At 37.1% G+C, this 24,820-nt stretch overlaps 1 protein-coding gene across 1 annotated transcript; it reads right to left on the bottom strand.

The window, feature by feature from the left end:
• Positions 1 to 21,488: 21,488 nt before the first annotated feature.
• Positions 21,489 to 22,538, bottom strand: LOC134749728 (uncharacterized). The gene has a single exon (XM_063684749.1). It carries the CDS (start codon positions 22,424 to 22,426, stop codon positions 21,494 to 21,496), a length of 933 nt encoding a protein of 310 aa, XP_063540819.1. The 5' UTR covers positions 22,427 to 22,538; the 3' UTR covers positions 21,489 to 21,493.
• Between the last annotated feature and the right edge of the window lie 2,282 nt (positions 22,539 to 24,820).

Genomic DNA, 24,820 nt, shown 5'->3' with positions numbered 1-24,820 from the left:
TTTATATTCTTATTGCTATCGTTATTGCTATTAATCAAATACTGCTAGCTGAGCGAAAAGTTGTTTTAAGCGAGCATGACATGTTGGCATGTTTAAGTTGCCGGGCTGTATTAATATAAATATAACGTAAATTAATTCAGTGAGATACAACATTTGTGCTCGTATGTTACATTAAAGACGGCATAGCGCCACATCAAACAATGCATAGAAAGAAAGAAAGAAAGAAAAAGCATTTATTAGCACAACATAACAAGACTAAAACTAGAAATAATTAAACAGAATGAGGTTGCGCTAAATGGTCCTTACTCAGCTTGGTGTCACGGTGTGAGCCAACATGGCACACTCCGTGACGCTGATTTTCAGTAAGGCCCAGTAGATGGACTAGTAAACACAATGTAAAAAATAAATAAGGGAAAGCTTAAATACAAATAACAATCAAATTACTTAACTAAAATGAGCCTATACCTAAGTCTTATGAATGTTCGTGTTTATGTATGTATGTAAGTGTCTATGCGATTTGTGTGTGAGTGACTGAGTGTGCACGGTTGCCTAAGTGTTGCATTTTTGCTTAGCCAGTATGAATTTACGGAGGTGAATTTTAAAGGTGGACACGGTTTTCACGGCATCATGGCAATCAATAAAAATATTCCAATCTTGTCAATATAAATATTAATAGCAATCACAAACACGTAATACCTCACTCACTTTGAACATATGTGCGTAATTAAACATTTCCACTGCTGAATAAAAACAATCAAATCAAAGCATCTCACTTTTGAACTAAACACGTAAACACCAACTTATTTCCCTCTTCGAAATCATACATGACCCTTATTTTGTAGCTATTAAAGTAGATTTTTGAGGATTTGTTGTTTAAAATACGGTAAATACACATGCGCTCGCGCACATTTGACACGCGTCGTCAAGCTTGGGTCACTGACCTTCGACTTTTGACTATTGTCGGTTGAGTGAGTAACAAGTTCAAAAGAGTTAGTTCAATATTGTTCTAAATTTAATTTTGTATGCGAATGATAATGTATATAACTTTGTTTTTATAAAACTCGTGATATGACATTACGAATGTAGCTATAATAATTATCAATCACTATACCAGCTCTTAAAGGCTCTTTTTATACTTTGAAAATTGGTGAGAAATAAGAAAATTGCATTTTATTCACTAGAGTGGCAAAGTAATCTGATGCTATTGAGTTGTTTGCTCGTGTTGACTGGTAGAAATGACTTGTTTTATTAATTAATTTAATAATTTGATTTACTTTCGAACAAACAGAAATTATACTAAATTAAACTAACTAAAAATATCTACCTATGTACACATATTTACAAGTAAGAAATGGGAGCTAGCTCGGCGCCGGGTGGCAGGGTGCCCAAAAGGCTGGTAGCATTGCCGCACTGAATTTATATATTTATTTAAACTTATTACTTATTATATTAAATTATTTTAAACCGGGTCACTCACGTGTTATTAAGTCGAATAATACGTGAGTGACCCGGTTTAAAATAATTTAATATGTTTGAGTCTCACGGGAGTTTTATAGTTATTACTTATTATTACTTATTGCGCAAATAAAGAAAAATGTACAAAAGCGGACTTAATGCAAAAAGGCATTATCTACCAGTAAAAAACAGGTTTTTAAAGTTAATTTTGAAAGATAAATAGCAGCAGCTCTTTAGATCAAGTGAAAGAAAAAGTAGGGGTCGTGTCGTATCAAAAAGTCAAAGAGCTGGCTCAGAATAGGGAAAACTGGAAGATACTCCACCGACAAGAGAATAACTTTTAATTTTAAAACCAACACGGGACTTAAACGCGTACAAACTTGCGTTTATTTATGGCCTGACGTTTCGAACATGACGTTACGTTCGTGATCACTGACTGGCGAGGAATTGTATCAACGTCTTCTTGCTTGTTCTTGAACGTAACGTCACGTTCGAAACGTCAGGCCATAAATAAACGTAAGTTTGTACGCGATTAAGTCCCGTGTTAGTTTTAAAATTATGAGTTAAAATCGTGTTAGTTTAAATCAGTATAATAACTTAAGTGAATGATGATGAAGATAATGAAAGATAAATAAATATTTACTACCATTCATTTAAATTCGATTTGCAATGTTTTACAGTTAATACTTTTCTCGCGTTGGTGTGATGCAATTTTTTTTATTTCACTGTAGCAGTTTGTTTCTCGTGCCTTGGAACCCTCGCAACGCTCAAGATTCCACTTTTAGAACCACTCGCTATGCTCGTGGATCAATTTCAGAATCATTCGCTTGCTCAGGTGTCAATAACTCAATAATTAGCTCGAGAAGTTAAACAAAAACTTTGACCCCCTGTTAAACAAAACTATTGAATTACGTTATTACACACATAAATGCAACATTGTTATTTGTATCAACTGACATGTCAGTATAGTATTTATTTTAGATTACCGTAAAATGGGGTGAGATTGATTTTTAGGGCCACTGCTACAAAAATAATGTATTCCAATTTAAAATGGAGCTGTAGTAATACTCATAATAAGAAAAAAATCGATCCAACAATCTTCCAAAATCACCTTTGTATGAAAACCCATCTCACCCCAATTACGAGGGATTACGGGGTGAGGTGGTTTTTCCTGTTTATCGTCAAAGTTATGAAATGGAACTACCCAAAATAAAACTAAAATACAAACGTCCGGAACACTTATTATATACACCATTCAGTTTGCATATGTAAAAATAAAATGTTATCGAGGTTTGAATGACAGTTTGGCTCCTACTCACCCCATTTTACGGTACAGTACTAGTGAATTTGATCTGCGACTTCTGATAGGCAAGATTTATGTGCAATTGAACATACAAAGTTGCGTCTTTTATTACATTAGTTATTACGTTCAAACAGTAATGTGATTCAGGTTACACACTAGTCCGTTGACTACGACCTATTTTATAAATAATTTCTTTGTTGTGAAATAGTAAACAGATATATTTTTAAATACAGTAATAAAATTGTCGTCAACAAACTCGGTGCTGTCGACTGGACATAAACGGCTTTGGGCAAAGTAGCATGGCGGTCTTTGGTGTCGGAGGCCAAGATCCACTTCGGGTCGTTGCGTAAGTAAGTAAGTAAATAAATTGTCAAAATTGTGACGTAATTTCCTTTAAGGTAAACGGTTGCAATTGTATGAACATTGGTAAGAAATGCATCATCTTTCTCGCGTCATCTCGGCTTTTTTCCACGGCTATAGGAACCTGTTGGCAACTAATCCCAAGAATTAGGTGTAAGTATGCACCGTACTGCCATCTTACTTACAAACCCCGAGGGAAACTAGGCGTTATTAGGATAGTCCTGTGTCCTCCGATGTTTTCCTTAACCGAAAAACGACGGGTGAACATCAAATTATATACAGGGTGGCTAAAAAATAAGTGCATTCCCGTTGCCAGCTAGGTTTTGGGAGTATACTGAGAAACTTTTACTATGGGACCAACCACTAAATCGCGAAATAGTTATTTGTTATACAAGGGTGCAAAGTTGTATTTTACCCGCGAGTGTATAATTGAAACACGAGCAAGCGAAAGGATTCTATAGGTGAACCACGAGCGAAGCGAGTGGTTCTAAAATAGAATCCTGAGCGTAGCGAGTGTTTCAACACACGAGAAGTAAAATACATTTGCGCCCGTGTGTAACACAAAACTTTTTACCTCACTATAGCGAGGAAAGTGCAACATCCACAGGCGTTAGATCATCTTCATCACTGGAATCACTCATTTCTTTACGATATTATAACAGAAAACTCTGGAAGTTGTGTATTTTTACGCGAGTCGGTAAGAAAAGGTTTTAAGTAAAAAAATTGTTGACAATGTTGACATTTCTGATGTATGAAATGTCAACGATGCGTTTTGAAATTGCATCGACTCAACTTGTGCGTTGAGAATTATATTTAACATCATTATAAAAAAACAAACGTTTCTTATGGAATTTTAAGGTTTATGACTTAAAATCATTAAATAAAGCTAAATTTGGTATTTTTTATTAGATTCTCAAACCATTTATTTAATGATAATTAATATCGAACGAACCATTATCATGAGCGTTTTACGTTTTGTTATCTGTCAAGCTACTTAAACACGCTCCATACAAGGTCAAATTACTTTCCCCACTAGTGGATAAAACGCGTTTTTCCCCGCTTGTATTGAAGGATAAACGACAACTTTCCGAGCTAGTGAGGGGAAAAAATTTTTTCGACCCTCCCATAGAAAATGGACCAGCCAAAATGAATGAAACAGCCAAATTTTTTTTCGCGATTTCGGGGTTGGTCCCAGAAAGAAAAGATGCTCAGAATAATCCCAAAACCTCCCTGGCAACGGGAATGCACTTATTTTTTAGCCACCCTGTATATCGTACTTAAGTTTGGACTCCGGATTGAAATGACGTATTTATAAACAAGTTCTTGACGAGTAAAACCCGCATTACCAATTACAACTACCTGAACTACCCTACGCTCTCACCCCTAAAATCGCACAATAGCACATTAAGTATGCACATTCAAAACGCACGTGCGTTGCCGTCCCATGTGAACTCCCCTTTACCTGTGGAATTAAGTCATCAGCCTATGTAGTTCCTGTTGCATAGCGAGCACCAGTCGGATTTTTTGTTTATGTTTACCCACGTCGGTGGTAATTATACATACACCCAAAAACTATGGCCACAAAATTAGAAGTAAATTAAAGGTCACGTTCGCATGTCAACTGCAGCTGCATTACTGTTGCGGCGTCGTTAACGCCGCTGTACGTACGGTACGGAGTGGAGTGAAACATGTCGAGCGATTTCGACTTAAAATACGTGAGTGACCCGTTATTAATATGTTTAATATGTCTGTGTCTCACGGAAGTTATGTTATTAAAATATCTGTAAATTTTCTTGTATGTAAAACCTCTAATATTTTTGTATTATAATTTCTAGCAAGTACGTCGGAAACAGTTGCCGCAACTTCACTGTCCAAGGCCCTAGATCACGTGGCCGCGGTAGGCCTAAGAAGCGCTGACTGGACGTGGTGATCATGGAAGAAAACAATCTTACACCTGAGGATGCCGAAGACCGGGCAAAGTAGATTGAGTAGGAAAGCGTACTCTGGCGCTAGGGCGGGAAAACGCTAGGTCGAAAAGATGAAGAAGAATTTCTAGCAACGAAAACTAGCACCAGATACTTGAAGATGGTAGATGTTACTTGAATGTTTATGTCACATGTCATGCTCTATTACTGTTAGGTTAGGTTAGGTTTGCGTGACTTAACGTCAGTGTTTGATATTCCAATATAATGATGCTTTTAGAATGCTGTTGGGGCTGCCGCGCTATTGCAGCGCTAACGGTATGTTCGCGGAGGCGCGCATCGACGGCTTCCACGCTATGCGCAAGCGGGTGGCGTCGCTGGTGCGGCGCGTACGCAGCTGCACCTACAGCATCCTGCCACAGTCGCAGACAGGATAGATGGCGCTTTCTGGAAGTACTGGAGTAGCTGTTTATAATAAATAGTTAAAGCACACATAGATTACATTGTCCATAATATAGGTTAAGTTATAACAATAAGTTACTAATATATTACCTATGGCAATTAAATTTCCGAAATATTTTTTATTTATTTTATTTAATTTACTGATTTAAACTAACACCATTTTCACTCATAATTTTAAAACTAACACGGGACTTAATTGCGTAGAAACTTAAGTTTATTTATGGCCTGACGTTTCGAACGTGACGTTACGTTCGTGGTCACAGGCAGACTAGCGAGGAATTGTATCAACATCTTCTTGCCGCGCGGGTTTTGCGAACTACCCGCACTTGATCTTGATTATTAACTTGTAGGGTTGTCACTTTGCCTACACACCACCACGAACCACCACCACCACCCCACCGACCACGCACGAACCACGAACCACCACCACGAACGTAACGTCACGTTCGAAACGTTAGGCCATAAATAAACGTAAGTTTGTACGCGATTAAGTCCCATGTTAGTTTTAAAATTATAATTTAATTTAATTTGACGGATTGTTCGAACGGCCAAGTTTGGCCCCTGAGTGATCGACTTCGTGTTCATTTGGAATACCGCCAGGCATTAAAAAATTGTTCGTAATAATCCTCAATGGTAGTACGTGGTAGAATGCCTTTAATTTTGACTACAAAACTTGAAAGACTTATTTCATACTTAACCTTTCACTTTTAATAGGTTGAATAAGTGACTAACTACTTAGAAATGTGTCGCACTCATATAGCATTTAAAAAGAAATTGCCAATGCGAAGTTCTGTATAAAAGTAATTGAAATTAGGAAATTACTTACCTAGGTACGGAAACGAAGTGCCGAAATAAAGGTTCTATTTTTGCCATTTTGGAACTAAAGACTCGACTGTGGTACAAAACTGTCCCTACAGTTTTTGGAGATACGATTTCATAAAAAAATATCAGATTTTTAGGGTTCCGTACCTCAAAAGGAAAAAACCGAACCCTTATTTATAGGATCACTCGTGTGTCTGTCTGTCTGTCTGTCTGTCTGTCTGTCCGTCTGTCACAGCATATTTTCTCCGAAACTACTGAACCAATTAAGTTGAAATTTGGTATACATATGTAAGTTTGTGACCCAAAGACGGACATGTAACGTAAACAAATGAATTTTAAACATGGGGGCCACTTTTGAGGGGTAAATGAGAAAATTAAAAAATAAAGTTTTTCAAACTATATCGTGTTATATATCAAATAAAAGAGCTTATTGTGAAAATCTCAAATATATTTATTTTATAATTTTAGGATAAACAATTTAGAAGTTATTTAAGAAAATAGGCAAAAAATGACCATTCCCCCCCTTTATCTCCGAAACTACTGGGTCAAAATTTTTGAAAAAAATACGCAAAATAGATCTTTACCTATAGATTAAAGGAAAACCTATTAGAAAGCAGTCAAGCGTGAGTCGGACTTAATTCCTTAGTTTTTAATCCGACCTCTACGGATTTTTTAAAGACATTTCACTCACGTTTCACACAAAAAATACATTGTTTAAATTGTGTAATGTACGGAACCCTTGGAACGCGAGTCCGACTCGCAATTGGCCGGTTATTTTATGAAATCGCTTCTCTAAAATGCTTTATTGGCTATGTGCGCAACATTGGTGCCCACCTCACACCCATTTATTTTTATTGTTTTTATTTATTTTTCTCATTTCTGCCACTTCGAGCGCATTGTATTTCAATCGCTTGTATTTTCTCCCAAGTTCCCAACACTCACTATATAGGTAGTATAAATTGAATAAATACTTTAGTTCTTTTGACAAAATATCATTAAACATTACCAAACTTGACATATCGAACCAAGAAATAACTATCTTAACTACCTTGAAGAACTTTTATGTTCATATAAAGGTGTAAATAATTAGGTACGTCTAGACAGAATATTTAGACACGTTATTTCCCAAGTTACATCAAAACGTCATATCACCATACTAAATTCATAGCGAGATACGACCTTTTGAACGCCACTTTGTTGATTGTTAAAAGGCCGTAAATTTATACAATTTTCATGGTGAGATACGGCGTTTTGTGAGGTACGTGTCGGAAATTTGTATTGTTTCGTATTTACATGGTGTTACAATTCCGATCATGATGGGCATTAATTGGCGAAAGTTTCATAAAACAGGACGTGAAGGTCAAAGGGTCTAGTTTTGTAGTACAAATAACTTTATATCTAGATAACCACAATCACTTAGTTACCTAATTATGCAGTAATTAATTAGTTAATCTTGTCTTGTTAAAGTAAGTTTAATGTGTAGCTCCTTAATGTACCTAATCAATAACTTAAATCTTTGGTATATCTCTTCTTCTTTGTCGTAACCTCATGGCTGAGGGACGTGACGAGTGTGGACACACTTCACCAGTGCTCTCCAGGCCGCTCCGTCTTGGGCCCAGTGCATGCTAGCCTGCAGTGTGGCGTTTGTCACTGATGTTATTCTGTCCGCCCAACGCGTGGCCATACGTCCATCCCTACGCTTCCTTGCCATGCCTTGGTATATCTATTAGTGTAAAAATCCATCCGTTGTATGAGTCTGAGTACCCAAAGGTGTATCGAAATGTGTACTATCAATGGTTTACAAAACCTACAAGCGTCAATAGTGCACTTACCACCTTTTACATAGGTACTTCATACAGCACAAATATCAAAATCAGCTGATACGACAGATGCCAGCCCGTTATTAAGAGGCCGGTGTCGATTTTAGTCGCAAAAATGTAAAATTGATAGATTTAGTCCGTGAAATTCTACACCTTTTGTTACCTAATTGAAATAACAAGTACTGGTTTCTATTAGCACGTCTTTTTATCTTACCTTTTATCAGACCAATTTTTTGAAAACAGACTCAGTAAATTAGTAATGTTTGCTTTTCTGATGGACGTTTAGGTAAACGCGCGTAAAGCACTGATTTTGTCGCTCTTATTTGTAAATTTCGTAAAGTTTGGACTGCTAAACATGGTAATTTTGTATTACACATATCCTGTACTTGACGTTTATCAGTCTACATTTTTATTATTATGACTTTGAAGTAGTGTAAATGAAAGTTAGACGAAATCAATTTTCTCCAGAAATTACTTCAAAACAAGTGACAATTTCTCTAAAAATCGACTTAATTTCAACGTAATTTTGATACTTAAACAATCTACAACATTTGCTGAAACTATTCTTATACATCAATTTGTATAATTTACCACCATGATTTTTTGATGAATTTTTAAAAACTGCCCCTTCTCTTCATGCATTACCGGTGACGCACGCTCGCGATCTCATTATTAAAAGGCAAGATGAGAAGACGTGCTAATAGAAATCAATACTTGTTATTTAGATATTACGTAACAAAACGTGTATAATTTCAACGACTAAATCTATCAATTTTACATTTTTGCTCCAAAATCGACTACGGCCTCTTAATAATTGGTTATCTATTAGGATTTCCGGTTGAACTGCAAAATGGCGAATTCATTTCGAGAATATTTTATTGTCTGGTTTATTAATATAGTCTATTCTTTAGTAAATACTTTGCAATCCATCGTGGCTAATGCAAAGTCCAGCTATCACTTTGCTCTTTACTAAAAGAAACGAAACTAAAAAGAAACTGATTTAAGTGAAAGAAAAATAAATTCATTGTCTAATAAAAGAAAAAGAAACCAGATTAATTGCTCAAACTAAATAGCTTGTGAATAATAAACACATTTTTACTCACTTATGGTAAGAATAGGCAAGCATTGAAAAATATTGAATATAGATAATAATAATTATATATTTGGCGTAATACAGATACATAAAAATATATTTTACGTGGAGCTCATAAAAAACACTTTAATATAGATATATAGGTATTTTTAATTGAAAATTAACATAGTTATATTATGCGTCACAAAATAAAATACAGTCACAACAAGATCCTCACACATTTTATTTAAAAAACCGGCCAAGTGCGAGTCGGACTCGCGCACCGAGGGTTCCGTACTTTTTAGTATTTGTTGTTATAGCGGCAACAGAAATACATCATCTGTAAAAATTTCAACTGTAGCTATCACGGTTCATGAGATACAGCCTGGTGATAAACAGACAGACGGACAGACGGACTTAGTAATAGGGTCCCGTTTTTAATCGTATGGGAACCCTAAAAATAACACAATATGTAGTAAAGTATGTAATGCACATTGATTGTAATGTGTGGCAGTCATCATTCGCTTGCCCTTATCCCATTCATTTGGGGTCGGCGCAGCATGTCTTTTTCTTCCATACCTCTCTCTCGCCCGTCATCTCATCACTCACTCGCATTCGTTTCATATCATCTCTCACACAGTCCATCCACCTTTTCCTCGGTTTTCCTCTCCCGCTACTTCCCTCCACATTCATTCGTAATACCTTTCTCGTCACATGCCTTTCATCCCTCCGCATTACATGTCCGTACCACGCTAGGCGATTGGCTCTTTTTCTACTATAGGTGTGTGGCAAAGTATTGTATACAATAGTGATATAATCAAGCTTTTCAATCTCGTACCTTACCTTAAGCAACTCAGCAAGCTTCGTTGCTTAAACACGGTACTCGACTGAAAAGCTCTCTATTATATCACGATTGTATAAAATACTAGTAGGTACCTGTTTTGTTACGTGTAAAAGTATTATCTTATCCAATAATCTACTTATTATACGGTCATTTTCATGCTTATACTAAAATAGGTTGAAACCTAGTATGGTTATATCAACACAACCTGTCTGTTGCAGCCGGACGTCCGTGAAAACTTAAAAAATGCTTCGCTGCATGATAATTAACTGCAACAGCCCAATAATTGCGAGCACCCAAAGGCAAGAACATATTTCCTATCACGGATAAATAATTTTAAAATTATATTGTACGTACATTTTGTATGAAAAAGTCGGCACGCTTGGTTTCAATACAAATCGTGGTATTTGCGTCATCTAGCGTATATATTAAATCTGTGGTTGCAATAAATAATTATGAATGAATATATAGCCCATATATTCCCTATTTACAGAAACACACTTAATAAAATTTGTACTTGATGTTATTGACAACTACTTATATTCAATATTACTATGATAATTGAAAGTGGACAGGATTAAATAAATTTCCTAGATAATAATCGGATAATAATAGAACAGGTTACTACATTATTAGTTTTTCTTTTCTGATACTTTACCAGTACCTATCATAATAACACAAATTCAAATTAGAAGGGTTTTTAGTTGAGTTTTTTACATGTACAGTGTACCTACATCAGTCACGGAATTTATGTACTTTTTCGTACCTTGTCATGGTGACGATACAGTGTAAAAAGTATACAGTAAACCGACGACTTTGACGTGTACCGAGCTACTACAATGGCGAATGTATGCAGCTCGGGTGCGCTACACCCCTCGCCCCTCGCACCCCGCACGATTGCCCTGTCTAGACGGCTTCGTCGTATGACTGTCTTGTTTTATATAGGTATACTGTGGTGACGATATCAAAGACGCCAGAGGTCTCGTTTTGTTGACACTATGACAAGTTATAGTATAGTACAGATACGTATTTCCTCTTTAAATCATCTCTTTCTGTAGGTAAAAAAAAAGGACAAGTGCGAGTCGAGTTTTTTTTTAGTATTTCTTGTTATAGCGGCAACAGTAATACATCATCTGTGAAAATTTCAACTGTCTAGCTATCACGGTTCATGAGATACAGTCTGGTGACAGACGGACAGCTGATGATGATGATGTATTTCTGTTGCCGCTATAACAACAAATACTAAAAACAGAATAATATAAATATTTAAATGGGGCTCCCATACAACAAACGTGATTTTTTTGCTGTTTATTTGCGTAATGGCACGGAACCCTTCGTGCGCGAGTCCGACTCGCACTTGTCCGGCTTTACCTTTTGGGTACGGAACCCTAAAAAACAACAGAGTACTAAACTTCTCAAACTTTTCAATAACCAACTGTAACGCCAATTCCAGTATCGAAATGTGCAAACGGCCATTATCCAGTTTAGAGTGTAGTGCACAAATGTCAAAATCAGCTGTTAGCCAGATGCCAGCCCGTTATGACAGTTAGCCGTTATGAACTTCATTCACAAATATGTTTTTTTAATTGGCCAAAATGTAGCCGGTCTGAGGTGCGTACGCGCTTCGAGTAAGGGGAGACTGGGGGAAGATGGTTAAATATTAACGATGTTTAGTTTTTCATCATGTATAAAGTTTTAGAACATTTAATTATTAAATCGGCTGTACTGCCTGGAAAAAAGAAAACTGAATTGTTTGTCATTTATATTAAGAACCGAACTAAATGTAAGAACTAGAAAACTAACAAGTTATTTGTAAATAATAACAATATAAAGACAGTATTTTAGCACCTTAAAAAATATAGAAAGAAAATATAAAAAACTGCCAAATACAAGAAAAGTTTATTGTTAACAACCCATAATTTAACATTAAACATTTACGTACCTGTAAAATAACGCATTTTTATTATTATTTTAAGGAGGTTCCCTGAGCCAGAAGGCGAAAAATCTCCTTATATGATCATGTTTTTCTAAGAGACGTTGATATTCGTAGACGTGGAAAGAATATATGTAGTTCTTGACTATATTATCTGTAACATAGCTTCCGATACACGAATTATGACACTTCGCTCGATACAATTAATTTCCAAAGTAACCTCTAACTCGGACTTTTAATCCTACTTTACTCGGTTATTTATTATGTGATACTATAAACAAAAAAAGAAGAAAAAACAATCTTAACATAAATAGTAATTTCATAGCTTTAGAATTTCGATATTGTAAGGTAACGTTTTTAAAATAAACAAAAACCGACAAAATTCGATCAAAATTGACACTTGGCGCGTATGTTCTTTCCCGTTCTTTCTTGCGAAATGTGACAAAGACAGCGGCAAACCGATGGAACGGCCTTAAGTATAGGTAACTTGTTGAAGTTGTTTCTTCAATAAAAATGATAAAAGTGTATAATCCTTTAAACTTACTTGCAAATAAAATCCTCCTGATCTATTCTTACATCTTAAGACCAATGGCTATTTTGCAAAATTAAATACAAAAAGTAAAATAATACCGATTCGCAATTTAAAATTCCAAACACCATAAATTCCTTTAAATAATTATATAGTAAGTAAACACAGTAAATTGACTAAGCCCCATAGTATGCTCAACAAAGCTTGTATTGTGGGTACTTAAACAACGATAAATATTTATACCTATAATAGTTAAATACAAACTATGAAACTATGGGGCCTTGGGGGGAAAGTGCCCATAGAGTTTTTAAGGAATGTAGCCGCAGGTTAGTAGAGTTGACGCGTGACCAGAGGGCTGGTTCATATCTAGCACAGCGGATCAGCATTGCCATACAACGTGGCAATGCTGCCAGCCTTCTGGGCACGCTGCCAATAGACGGTACTGATTTGGGGCAATTTTTTTATTTATAGTTAATTTTTAAGTTTAGTTTTTAATTTTAGTTTTTAATTTAGTTTGTAATTTTGATTTTTTTATACTTAGTGTTTAATAAAATGACCATATACTATTGTACAATAAGAGTAGATATCAACCTAATTGACTTAAATAATTATATTATTGTTAAATACATATTTATAAATACTTGGATATAAAGGAAACCCATTAAATAGAAAGGAAAAACCCATGACTTGAGGAACAAATATCCGTGCTGATAACACAAATAAATGCCTTTTGCAATACCCAAAACCATCGGCTTCATAGGTAGGGTCACTGTTGTCAAACCAACCAAATTATATCAGGCTTAAAACTACTTATAATGAATCCAACTCTCCCCAACCTCCCCACACACACTGCACTTGTCACACGCACCTGGTCCAGATGATCGACTCACGCGCATCAGCTGTGAGCTGTCAGCTGCGACCCCCACCAAAGCAAAATCAACCTTAATCTATAGTAATAAGATCTCTTATAGCTTGAAGTATGTAAGCTGTCAGCTGCGGTTTGGGGCAAATGAAAAGGAACTTTATATTGTTACACATAAAGTTAGTTTTAGAATGAAATATGTTTGTTGGCCTCGAGCTTTAAGCTCTAATTATTGAACATCGGCTTCTGTTAACGTACGCAATGGTATTTAAGAACTGAGAGTTGTATGGTTACCGTTTTATATGTAATTTATAAGGGAAAGTGGCTTTGTATTTATGAGTGGATATATTTTAAAGGGTACACTACATATGTTAAAATTACTTTCCATATAACTATTGTTATGCTATTTTGAAAAACATATCGAATAAAAGGCATAACCTACTATATTACATAGTCTAAAACATATTTGTTCTATAGTGACGTGAGATAATTTTTTCTAGGCCTCAATAGAAATAAAAGGCACCCAGAAAAGGGAAAACAATAAAAACACAAGTTTAAACGCAAAACGTACCTATTGTCCTACGGCCCTTAACAGTTTTAGACCTAGTTTTTATAAGTTTTATTAAACAAATAACACGTCTAGGTATTTTAGAATCCGGAATAGATGTAAGATAAGTGCGTAATTTATCCTTTGAAGTGCTTGAGTCAACAGCTGCCTAGTGTTGGGAGACGTGAGTTAAAGATATCGATAATTTAACCTACCTACTTATCAGCCACGGACGTCCACTGCTGGACATAGGCCTCCCCCATAGACCGCCACCGGGAGTGATCTCTAGCACACTGCAGCCACTGCACTGGCTCCCAACGACGCGTACAAGATCATCCGTCGATCTACTCCATCTAGTTAGTTGAAGTGGCAATGGATGGGCAGTCGATGGCCGCTGGGGCAGAAAAGTCCTAGAGTGGCGGCTATGGGTAAGCGCAGTGTCGGACACCCACAAACTAGATAAGTAGGTAATTTCAATCACACAATTTTGAACTACCCTTATGACTCCCATTAGCGTAGGCAGGTAGGAGCATAGGAGGGCAGCCCCCCCCCCTAGTTCACTCAACCGTGATAGCTAGAAAGTTGAAATTTTCACAGATGATGTATTATTGTTGCCGCTAACAACAAATACAAAAAATTTAATTTGTACGGAACCCTCTGTGAGCATAAGTCCCTGCGTACCTACTTGTACAAGTAGGTACAAATTATTACAAAAAATTGTGTTTAGATTTTTTATAGAAACAAAATAAAGTTCCAAATACAAAAGCACTAAAATTCTATCGTCATTCTCGTCGACACTGTCCCAGCACTAATGCCACCATGCGTAGGTACCTACCCGGTTCGATTCCCGCAAATTAAATACCCATAAACAGTTGCTCGTAATATTGACACGTTGCACACATCTGCCATCTTTTGCCAGTCGTTGAGGCGTACTTTCATTTAAAACGTATAAATCTTCATGTCAATAATTTTGCCGACTGTACTTTGAAGTTTTTAGATGGTCGTAGTTAGTCAAAGATAGATATAACTCCGTAATAGATGGATACAGTCTAAGGAAAAAACGTGCCTCGAAAATCAAGAAAATTTGATTCTCGTTCAGAGGGCGCTACTAGTTTTGGCCTACAGTCGTATAGATGGCGTTGACGGTTTCGTTTGTTATTTAACAATTTTAACGCATATCAGTGAAAGAACATGGGTCAAAATCATAAAAATAATTAATGCAAAAAAAAAATCATTTATCTATATTTAAATACATTCTATCGTATTTTTATAAATCTTCATTTTTAGTTTTAAAGTGTGTCGACAGATGGCAGTGAATTTACTGGGGTTACAAAATTTACTATGACAGTACCGCTCTAGTATAAGTTACTCTATGTAGTGAGTATTTGGATTGTGATTTATTTTCTAGCTTCCAATGTGGAAGCTTCAGGATATTTTCAAAAAAATAAATTATATACCACGACGGTGGCAAACAAGCATACGGCCCGCCTGATGGTAAGCAGTCACCGTAGCCTATAGACGCCTGCAACACCAGAGATATTACATGCGCGTTGCCGACCCTTTAAAAACCTGTACACTCCTTTTTTGAAGAACCCCATACTGTAGCCCCTCGGGAAAACCTCGGCAGGGAGCTCATTCCACAGCCGAAGCGTCCGCGGGAGGAAATTCCTCTTAAACCGCACAGTACGCGACCATTTAGGTGCTAGGGTGTGAGGATAAACGCCCTGCCGATGGCGAGCGGCAAAAATATTTAAATAAGGCGCCTTTTGATTCGGTCGTTATTTTCTAATATATGTGGAAGACAAATAAGTTATAGCTAGCATTAAATGAATGTAGTACTTATTATTATTATTAGTAGTAGTCATTTACAAAAAAAAATGGTTAACATGGTTAAATGGTTAATGGTACTTATTATGATACCTTTGTGTATGGTGCTTTACGCACACTAGCGCAGCTAAAACCACGCACGTCGGAGCGCCGGCCAAGTTAAGCCATAATTGAATGCAAAGAATATCATCGATATAAAAGTTGGCGCTTGTTTCCCGTAATGAGAGTTTAGGAAATAAATAAAAGCCCACACTCGTCTGGCAATTACTTGAAAATTTAACGAGTGCTTTTTACTAATATAAAAATCTTTCCTCTTTCGGGCCACAATAGTAGCGGTATATTTAGTGATGCATGATATAAGTGAAATGTTACTAGTTAACAAGTAATTAATATTTCAATTATTTGATAATACACGGCAAACCCTTGTTTTGGTCCAGCTAGTAACACTTATTTTGTTTCTTAGAATTTTTAACTTTTTAAATCCTAATTTTTTATAATTACAATATCATTGAATCCGAATAATTCCAACTATTACATAAAATGATTGCTATTTTTAATCTATATTTAAGTAGTCGTCGATAATATTCCATCACAGTAAATTTAGATTTTTTGGATCTTCCCCTCCCCCCTTTGTCACGGTTTTTCTTATCTCTTTAACACGTACTGTCATTTGGCATGACCCCCCTCCCCCTGTTGCTGTGACGTAATATGTAGATGACCCCTAATATGAGGAACACTATAACTTCACAAAATCACATATTATAACCATACTACAGGTTTCTCTCGGCTAGCAACCATCAGAAAGTCCTTCTAAGTGTAAAGCCTGAGTGGACGCTCGAAGCGGAGCGTTCGGCGGGGCGGGCAGCGTCGCGTCGGGTTCACAAAGTGATTTGAGCAGCGTGCACTAAGGCCGCTCCTATACGTTTGCATTTGTTTAACATGCACGCCGCACGCCCCGCTCCGCTGCACGCCCAACTCGAGCGTCCACTCAGGCCTTACACTAAAGGTGTCGTTCGGATGTAAACTGCAGCTGCATTACTGTTGCTGCGTAATTGTTGCCAACAATTTCCAAACAATTTCCTTTATGGAATGAGTGCCATAATCGCGGCAGTAATGCAGCGGCAAACGTCATTAATTTTATCAAGGATTGTGACGTGGCGGAAACAACGATGCAGTATCGTCTATATCTTTTCAAATGACTTTTTCGTCTAAGACGGTAATCTGTTAAACAAAAGCCTTTGTTCCGCTATAGCACGCGCTCAGACTCGATGGTACACAATGGGCGGCGACCGCACACTCAAAAGGAACAATGGCTTTTGTTTAACAGATTACCGTCTTAGACGAAAAAGTCATTTGAAAAGATGCAGACTATAACAATAATGTAGGTGCAGTTGACATGTCACATTTATAGAGTATCGCCGCCAAAATCGCTTCCGCTTCTTTTGAAGGCCACCCTCTCCGCTGCTTCTCTGGCCACGCACCTAATATTCGCTGGGAAACGATTTCAGCAGAATTGCCACTTGTGTCAGAAGAGGCGTTTTTTTAGATGTCAGGCATAACAGCGACTTTCTCAAACTTGTACCCCTCTCCCGCGCATCCTTTTACTATAAACCTTTATAATTTAAAATAAGGTCGTGATTTCAATAGCAAATGTGTTTAAGATAGGAGGTTTTAGTATTTTTTTTTTTGTTTTTCAGTCCATTTTGCTTATTCGTTGAACGATATTAATTTTTACACAATCGTAGAATCGTACAGCGCTTTAATTGAGTGGGGCTAAAGAGGTCAAAAGGTCGATAATAAGTTTTTGGGTTTATTTTTCTTTTTAATAAATATAAAAGATTGGGCCGAGTGGCGTGGCCGTGTTTTGAAAGGGATTATTTGGAGGGCCAATTTGATCACATCAAATCACATGGAGGGGTCGTTGGGACGTTGTTATGGTTCAAATTTAAGTACATAGTAGGAATATTATATACATTTGTCTGATTTCATTATAGAAGATAATGTTTTGGAGATAGCGTAAGTATTGGAGGGTTTTGCTGTTTGTTCGTTAACTAATCAGTTAGGTGATTTTTTTACTTAAAATATTAGGTTTTTTTTTGGTTAGTTTTTTCTTTGTTTTGATAGTTTAGACATAGAGTAACTTATACTAGAGCGGTACTGTCATAGTAAATTTTGTAACCCCAGTAAATTCACTGCCATCTGTCGACACACTTTAAAACTAAAAATAAATATTTATAAAAATACGATAAAATATGGATAAATGTTTTTTTTATTTGCGTTAAATATTTTTATGATTTTTTTTTTTTTTTTTTTTTTACTTTATTTAGAACACAAACAGTCACATATACAAATGGGTTTGAAGTACAAATGTACTTAACATACTTAAGAAAACAGACCTGGAGGTTCATTAGTAAGTACATAATGTTAACATACACACTAAACAGCAAAGATAAAAAGGAGATAAAAGAAAAACATGAGCCTACGGTTGTCCTACCGGAAAGCCGGAAAGTTACATTTATACATTTACTTATTTATATTTATACTTGACATATTAAAACAACTTATGTCTAAGTTTCATTCTAAGACTAGACAGGGAAGTGTGAAAAGGATCAATGTCATGTAGGTGCTTATTATAATAATTTGGGACTCGTCTGAAAAATGTGTGCCGAGCGTAATTCTTGCGGGCAAAGCTGATATGAAATAGAGGTCTAGAACGTAGGGGTTGGTGCGGACAACTGAAAGTGACTAATTCTAAGAGATTCGGACATTTTATCACACCTTTAAGAATTTTAAACAAGAACATTACATCTAAGTAGTGTCTTCGGTTATAGAGGGAAGGAACACAAAAATGCTTCGCTGCTGACGAAGTGCGTTCGAAGTAATTACCCGTCCTGTAACAAAGTGATTTTAAAAAAATATTTTGGATCCTTTCCAGGCGATCAATATGGACTTGGTACTGAGGTGTCCAAACAACACAACCAAATTCTAGTATACTCCTAACAAAGGAATAGAAAAGTAGTTTATAGGTATTGGGGCGCCTGAAGGGCTGTCCAATTCTGAGAATCATCCCCAACTTCTTATAAGCTCGCTTACATATATTATCAATATGTAGACTAAAATTCAATTGCGAGTCTAAGGTAACACCTAAGTCCCTAATGGAATATACCCGGGCTATATTTCTTCCAGCCAAAGTGTAATTGAAAATTAACGGGTCATTTCTACGATTAAAACTGATTATGAAACATTTATCAGTATTTAAGAAAAGCTGATTATCTGAACAGTAGAGTAAAAAGTTATCTAAGTCATGCTGTAATGCACGGCAATCTGCTTCCGAGGACACAGCTTTGTAAATCTTTGTGTCATCTGCATAGACGAGGTGCTCAGAGTTCCGAAAACAGGATGCCATGTCATTGACATATAAGATAAACAATAAGGGACCAAGGTGCGATCCTTGGGGTACTCCGGAAGGTATAGGAAGAAAGCATGAAGTATAACCCTTCAAGGCAACCGCCTGACTGCGATTGGACAGGTAAGACTTTATCCATCTAAGGAGGTCGCCGTGTATACCGAGCTCAAAAAGTTTCTTGATTAAGTTATTGTGATTAATTTTATCAAAACATTTCGAAAAGTCAGTATACACGACGTCCACCTGACAGCCAGAAGATATCCTATTGATAATGAAATCGGTAAACGTCAGGAGATTTGTATCAACGCTACGACCCTGACAAAATCCGTGTTGGCTAGGCGCAATGTGTTGAGAGAAAGCAGAAGTAATTTTGTTGTAAACGATTTTTTCAAAGATTTTAGCAAATATGTTTAATTTACTAATGGGCCTGTAATTAGTAACCAGGTGCGCATCGCCACTTTTGTAAATTGGTGTTATCAAGGCTTTTTTCCAAGAGGAGGGAAAGTGACCATGAGCTAAGGACTTAATAAAAATTTGAGTTAAAGGCATTGCCAATTCACGGGCGCACATTTTGATAAAAAGGGGGTGAATCAAATCAGCACCACTGCCCTTTTTAATATCTACTCTTTCTAAAAACTTGAAGACGCAATCCTCGGAAATATCAACGGTATTAAGATCAATCAGGGAATCATTAGCTACATGCAAGTAATCGGGTAAGACAGAAGAATCAGTAACAAACACAGAGTTAAAATATCTATTAAAAAAATTACTAATTGTGTTACCATCTTTAGAAATTTCGCCAAGGTAAGACATTTGGTCGGGAACACAATTACTAGGGAATTTTGACTTCATAAATGACCAAAAATAAGTAGGATCACTATGTATTCTGTCTTCAGCCAATGAAATAAAATTATTATAGCATTCGGTGGCTAATTTGTGCTCCCTTTTTCTCAATAATGTAAATTCCGCCCTGTCAAGAGGATTACCGTATATTTTCCACCTTTTATGAGCCGATAGTTTTTGTTTGCGAACTTTTATTAGTGCACGAGAAAACCAAGGAGGATATCCAGTGTTACTGTTAACGCTTTTATGTGGAATATGACTGGCAATAAGTGTTCTAAGAACCGAATAAAAATAAGTAACTGAATCCTCAACATTCATGTTATTCAGACACGACCAACCGGTCTCAGATAATTCCTTGCGGATAAGGTCATAGCTGCCGCGGTGAAAAATCGGTCTAGTACATTGATTAGGCAACAAGCGCGGTAAATAACTCATTAAGTTTAGGGCCAGTGAAATATTCAAAGCCTTATGTTGCGGATCCTCCCGCGTAAGCGGTGACGAGCAGGCACTAACCGTGCAACCGGCATTGGCCATTACTAGATCCAGCACACGTCCATTTATATTAAAACAATTGTTATATTGGTTTACCCCAGTTAGAGCGATGAAGTCGGAAAGAACTATAGCAGTTGGATCTTCACTAGTCTCAATATAGAGGCGATTTGAATCCTCACACAAGGACCATGAAGCATAAGATACATTAAAATCACCTACAAGGACGAAAATATCTTCTGGGTAGGTATTCATTATCCTAGCAGCATTGTCGAAAAAGCAACGAAGAGAACTGATATGATTATCATTATGTGGAAAGTAAACACAAACAATATGCAGCAGCGGCCCACGTGCCCCCGGTCGGTCGGCCGGCTGGCGGCGCGAGGCGCGCGGGGAGTGGGGCGCGGCGCCGGCGCAGGCCCGCGGCTCCACGGTGAGCCACAACTCCTCGTGTCGTTGCGCCGCGCACCACTCGTCCCGGCGCGATACACTGAGACCGCGCCGCACCGCCACAAGCACGCCTCCGCCGCGCTGTGCCGATCGCCCCGCTCGATCCCGTCTGTACACCTCATACCTGCTATCAAAATACTCACTACTAAAAAAGTCAGGGTTCAGCCATGTTTCAGATAAACAAATGAGGTCATAGTTCGAATTAATTACACTAGATAAAAAGGAATGCGATTTTGTCCGCAATCCCCTTACGTTCTGATAATATATTGAGATGCTATTATTATCTATTATTGATGTATAAAGAACTACAATAGTAAGAAAATATTACTTTATTATTTTTATTCAGACGAGTCAATTCAGGTATTAAAAATAGAAATGAGATCCTGTGAAATTCTAAGCTAGTTTCCTGCCCATAGGGTATACAATGTAAAAAATGGCCTAGTACACGACTTACGTAATTACTTTTTATATGAACGCATATCAACACTAACATCGAAAATCTGAGGCAAATGTTATGGATATGCCAGTTACTGTTATCAAACATAAAAAGTCATTTTAATTTCTTTAAGTCAGCTTCGTTTGTTATGACATAAACTTTGGAACTATCACTCTTCCGCATGTGTATTTTGCACTGCTTAACCCATAGGTAACTGAAATTTAACTCGGCTTTCCTATCGCGGGCCTGCCTAAGTAGGATCTTGTTTACAGCCGTAAGATGTTCGTTCACGTAGACGGGAACCGCCGGTCCCAGGAGACCGGCATCGGCGCTGGTGAGGCCGCGGCGCGCGCGCGCAGCCGCCACCAGCTCGTCCTTGCGACGTCGCTGGCAGAAACGCACGATGATCGCCGGGGGCCTGGGGTCCGCACGGGTTCCGCTACCCACGGATAACGGGAAACGGCGAACGCGATGTATTGAGTCGACATCAGTTTCAAGCAGACCAAAACCTACCTTCAAACATATATTATTTAAGATCGACATTAAATTCTCGTTATCTTTTTGAGGAACGCCACTAATTTCGACATTGTTCAGCCGGCAAAACTGGTCTCTGTCACGTTCGTTGGCTTTTAAAGTAGCAAACTCAGCCTCCAGCTGTTTTAAATTGGCTTCAATAGATGGGAGGCGGTCAACTTTACTCTCTGTGACGGTAAGCCGCACATCGAAATCCTCTAGTCGACTTTCAATCAAGTCGAACTTTCCCTCGAGATTGGCAATTCCCTGATTTGCTTGGTCAAGCCCACTCTGCATTTTTTGCATTTGCACCTTAAAACCTTTGAACTCCTTCACAAGTTCAGAGAGTGAGTCATTGTTTTCCGACTGACGGCATGGGATGCACCTCCAATTGGATTTTTTATCTGCTGTCATCTTCTTATAGGTGTTTTCTAGCATTCCGGAACACCTATAGTGATAATACCCTCCACAAAAGGAGCACGGTACATCACCATCACCAATAAAATTATCACCACACTTATTACACGATGACATTTTGGACTCAACCGTAACAGGTCGCGGATACGGCTCAGATTTCAATGGCAAATTAAATTATGCAGTTAAGCGCGCAAGTTAACAATAACACATAACCGGTCGCTGGCGCGCTCGATCGATGACTGTTATCGATGATCGAATATTATCGGATGTGGTCATCTAACAAGTTATCATTTAAACCAAAGATAGATATAACTCCGTAATAGATGGATACAGTCTAAGGAATAAAACGTGCCTCGAAAATCAAGAAAATTTGATTCTCGTTCAGAGGGCGCTACTAGCTTTGGCCTACTGTCGTATAGATGGCGTTGACGGTTTCGTTTGTTATTTAACAATTTTAACGCATATCAGTGAAAGAACATGGGTCAAAATCATAAAAATAATTAATGCAAATAAAAAAAAATCTTTTATCTATATTTAAATACATTCTATCGTATTTTTATAAATCTTCATTTTTAATTTTAAAGTGTTTCGACAGATGGCAGTGAATTTACTGGGGTTACAAAATTTACTATGACAGTACCGCTCTTGTATAAGTTACTCTATGTTATTATTAAATTGTAAAACGGGACTTAACCGCGTATTTAAGTTTTAAAATTTACCTCTGACGTTTCGAGGACGACGTTGTCCCCGTGGTCTCGGAGAAGACTCGAAACGTCGGAAGTAAATCTTAAAACTTAAATACGCGTCCCGATTTACAATTTAATAATGTGTAGAAATCTTGAAAGTTTAAATCAGTCTTGTGCTATTATTTATTTTATCTATGTATATCAGGATTTATTATATTTTAATATTAATGATTTGCTCTAGTTATATTAAATTTGCTATAATTACAAATCGACTATAAAACACATACTAACAGTATATGTGGCTTTCCATTACAGAAGGGTCCTTATGCAAGTGCATAAGGACATTTTTATTTGAAATTTCAACAGAAATTTTACAGTTACAACGGATATTGGAATGATTATCAATAATTTTAATAAAAAAAGTATATAACTGACAGGCCGATTCGAGTTTGAGTTATTCGATCTGTTTCCGACATGATACTGATCTGTCAAATATCAAGTACCGTTTTTGGTTGAAGAAATAAGACGACAAATATCGGTTTTGACGTCAGTGCCCACGGATTGTATCAAAACACTAGGTTCTAGCAATAAATATATTTCATTTCATTTCATTTCACCGTCGAATTGACCTGTATGTCCCATAGCGAACTAACCCTATATATTATATCCATCGTGTTTCGACGGGCCTCAACAATAATTTCAATTCCGATCCGTCACGGGTGTCACTTCGTCTGTCTGTCCGTGTATGGTGGGGTGGCTTGGATGAATGGATTTTTAGCGCTTATTAGTACAGTGGGTACATTATTCATAAAATATCGTAAAAATAAACAATTCTTTTCGTGGTAGTGTATTCAACAGTTAAACCTGGCGAAGTAATTAAATTAATTAAGAGTTAGAAATATCAAGAAATGTTCTCCTCATTAAATAAATAACACAAAGTTTTTTTTTATACCACGACGGTGGCAAACAAGCATACGGCCCGTCTGATGGTAAGCAGTCACCGTAGCCTATGGACGCCTGCAACACCAGAGATATTACATGCGCGTTGCCGAACCTTTAAAAACCTGTACACTCCTTTTTTGAAGAACCCCATACTGTAGTTCTGTAGATACCACAAAGTAGGGTTACGTATGTACACAGCGCAGCCAAAATTTATTGATATTCTCTGAAGATCTTATAATCTTCATATTCACAAAACGTATGTAGGTAACACAACTGTAGTAAGTAGAAAGGAGAAATAGAGAGTACTCTCTCCAGGTGGGTGTTATGCCTGAAGACCGAATTAAGTCCATTGAGAGTTAGTCAGAAGTTGTACTTATAGTAACTCATATTAATTGGAACTCCGTAAGCGCGAGGTAGGCTATTTACGTTCTAGGTAGCCAACGCCATCTGTTAGAGCATTGTGGCACGACGTCGACAGTGGAGCCACGGTTTACTAATGTATTGCCAAAAATCGTTTCCCAAATTATTACTTCCCAAACTATTTTACGCAAATTATCATTTGGCAAAATTTCATTTCGAAAATTTTCATAATCCGACCTAACCTAACCCAACCTAGTACGTCATTTTCATTTCGCAATATGGGGTTGGGAAATGAAATGGTTGCGAAGTAAAAAACTTGCTAAAATTTCATTTGGGAAATGAAACTGATGCCATAAGTTTGTTGGGAAGTTGGCGAAAAATATTTTGGCTAAACGGCGGTATCCCGGAGCCACACAACTTTAGTCAAGTAGGCAAGAGTCTCATTTGTATTGTCTCAGTTACGTATATCAAATATGGAACACAAGCACCTCTTGAAACATCAAAAGCAGACTAACATTAGGAC

This window comes from Cydia strobilella, chromosome 18, assembly GCF_947568885.1.
Source record: "Cydia strobilella chromosome 18, ilCydStro3.1, whole genome shotgun sequence".
Classification (NCBI taxonomy): domain Eukaryota; kingdom Metazoa; phylum Arthropoda; class Insecta; order Lepidoptera; family Tortricidae; genus Cydia; species Cydia strobilella.
This window is presented reverse-complemented; position numbering and strand designations above follow the sequence as displayed.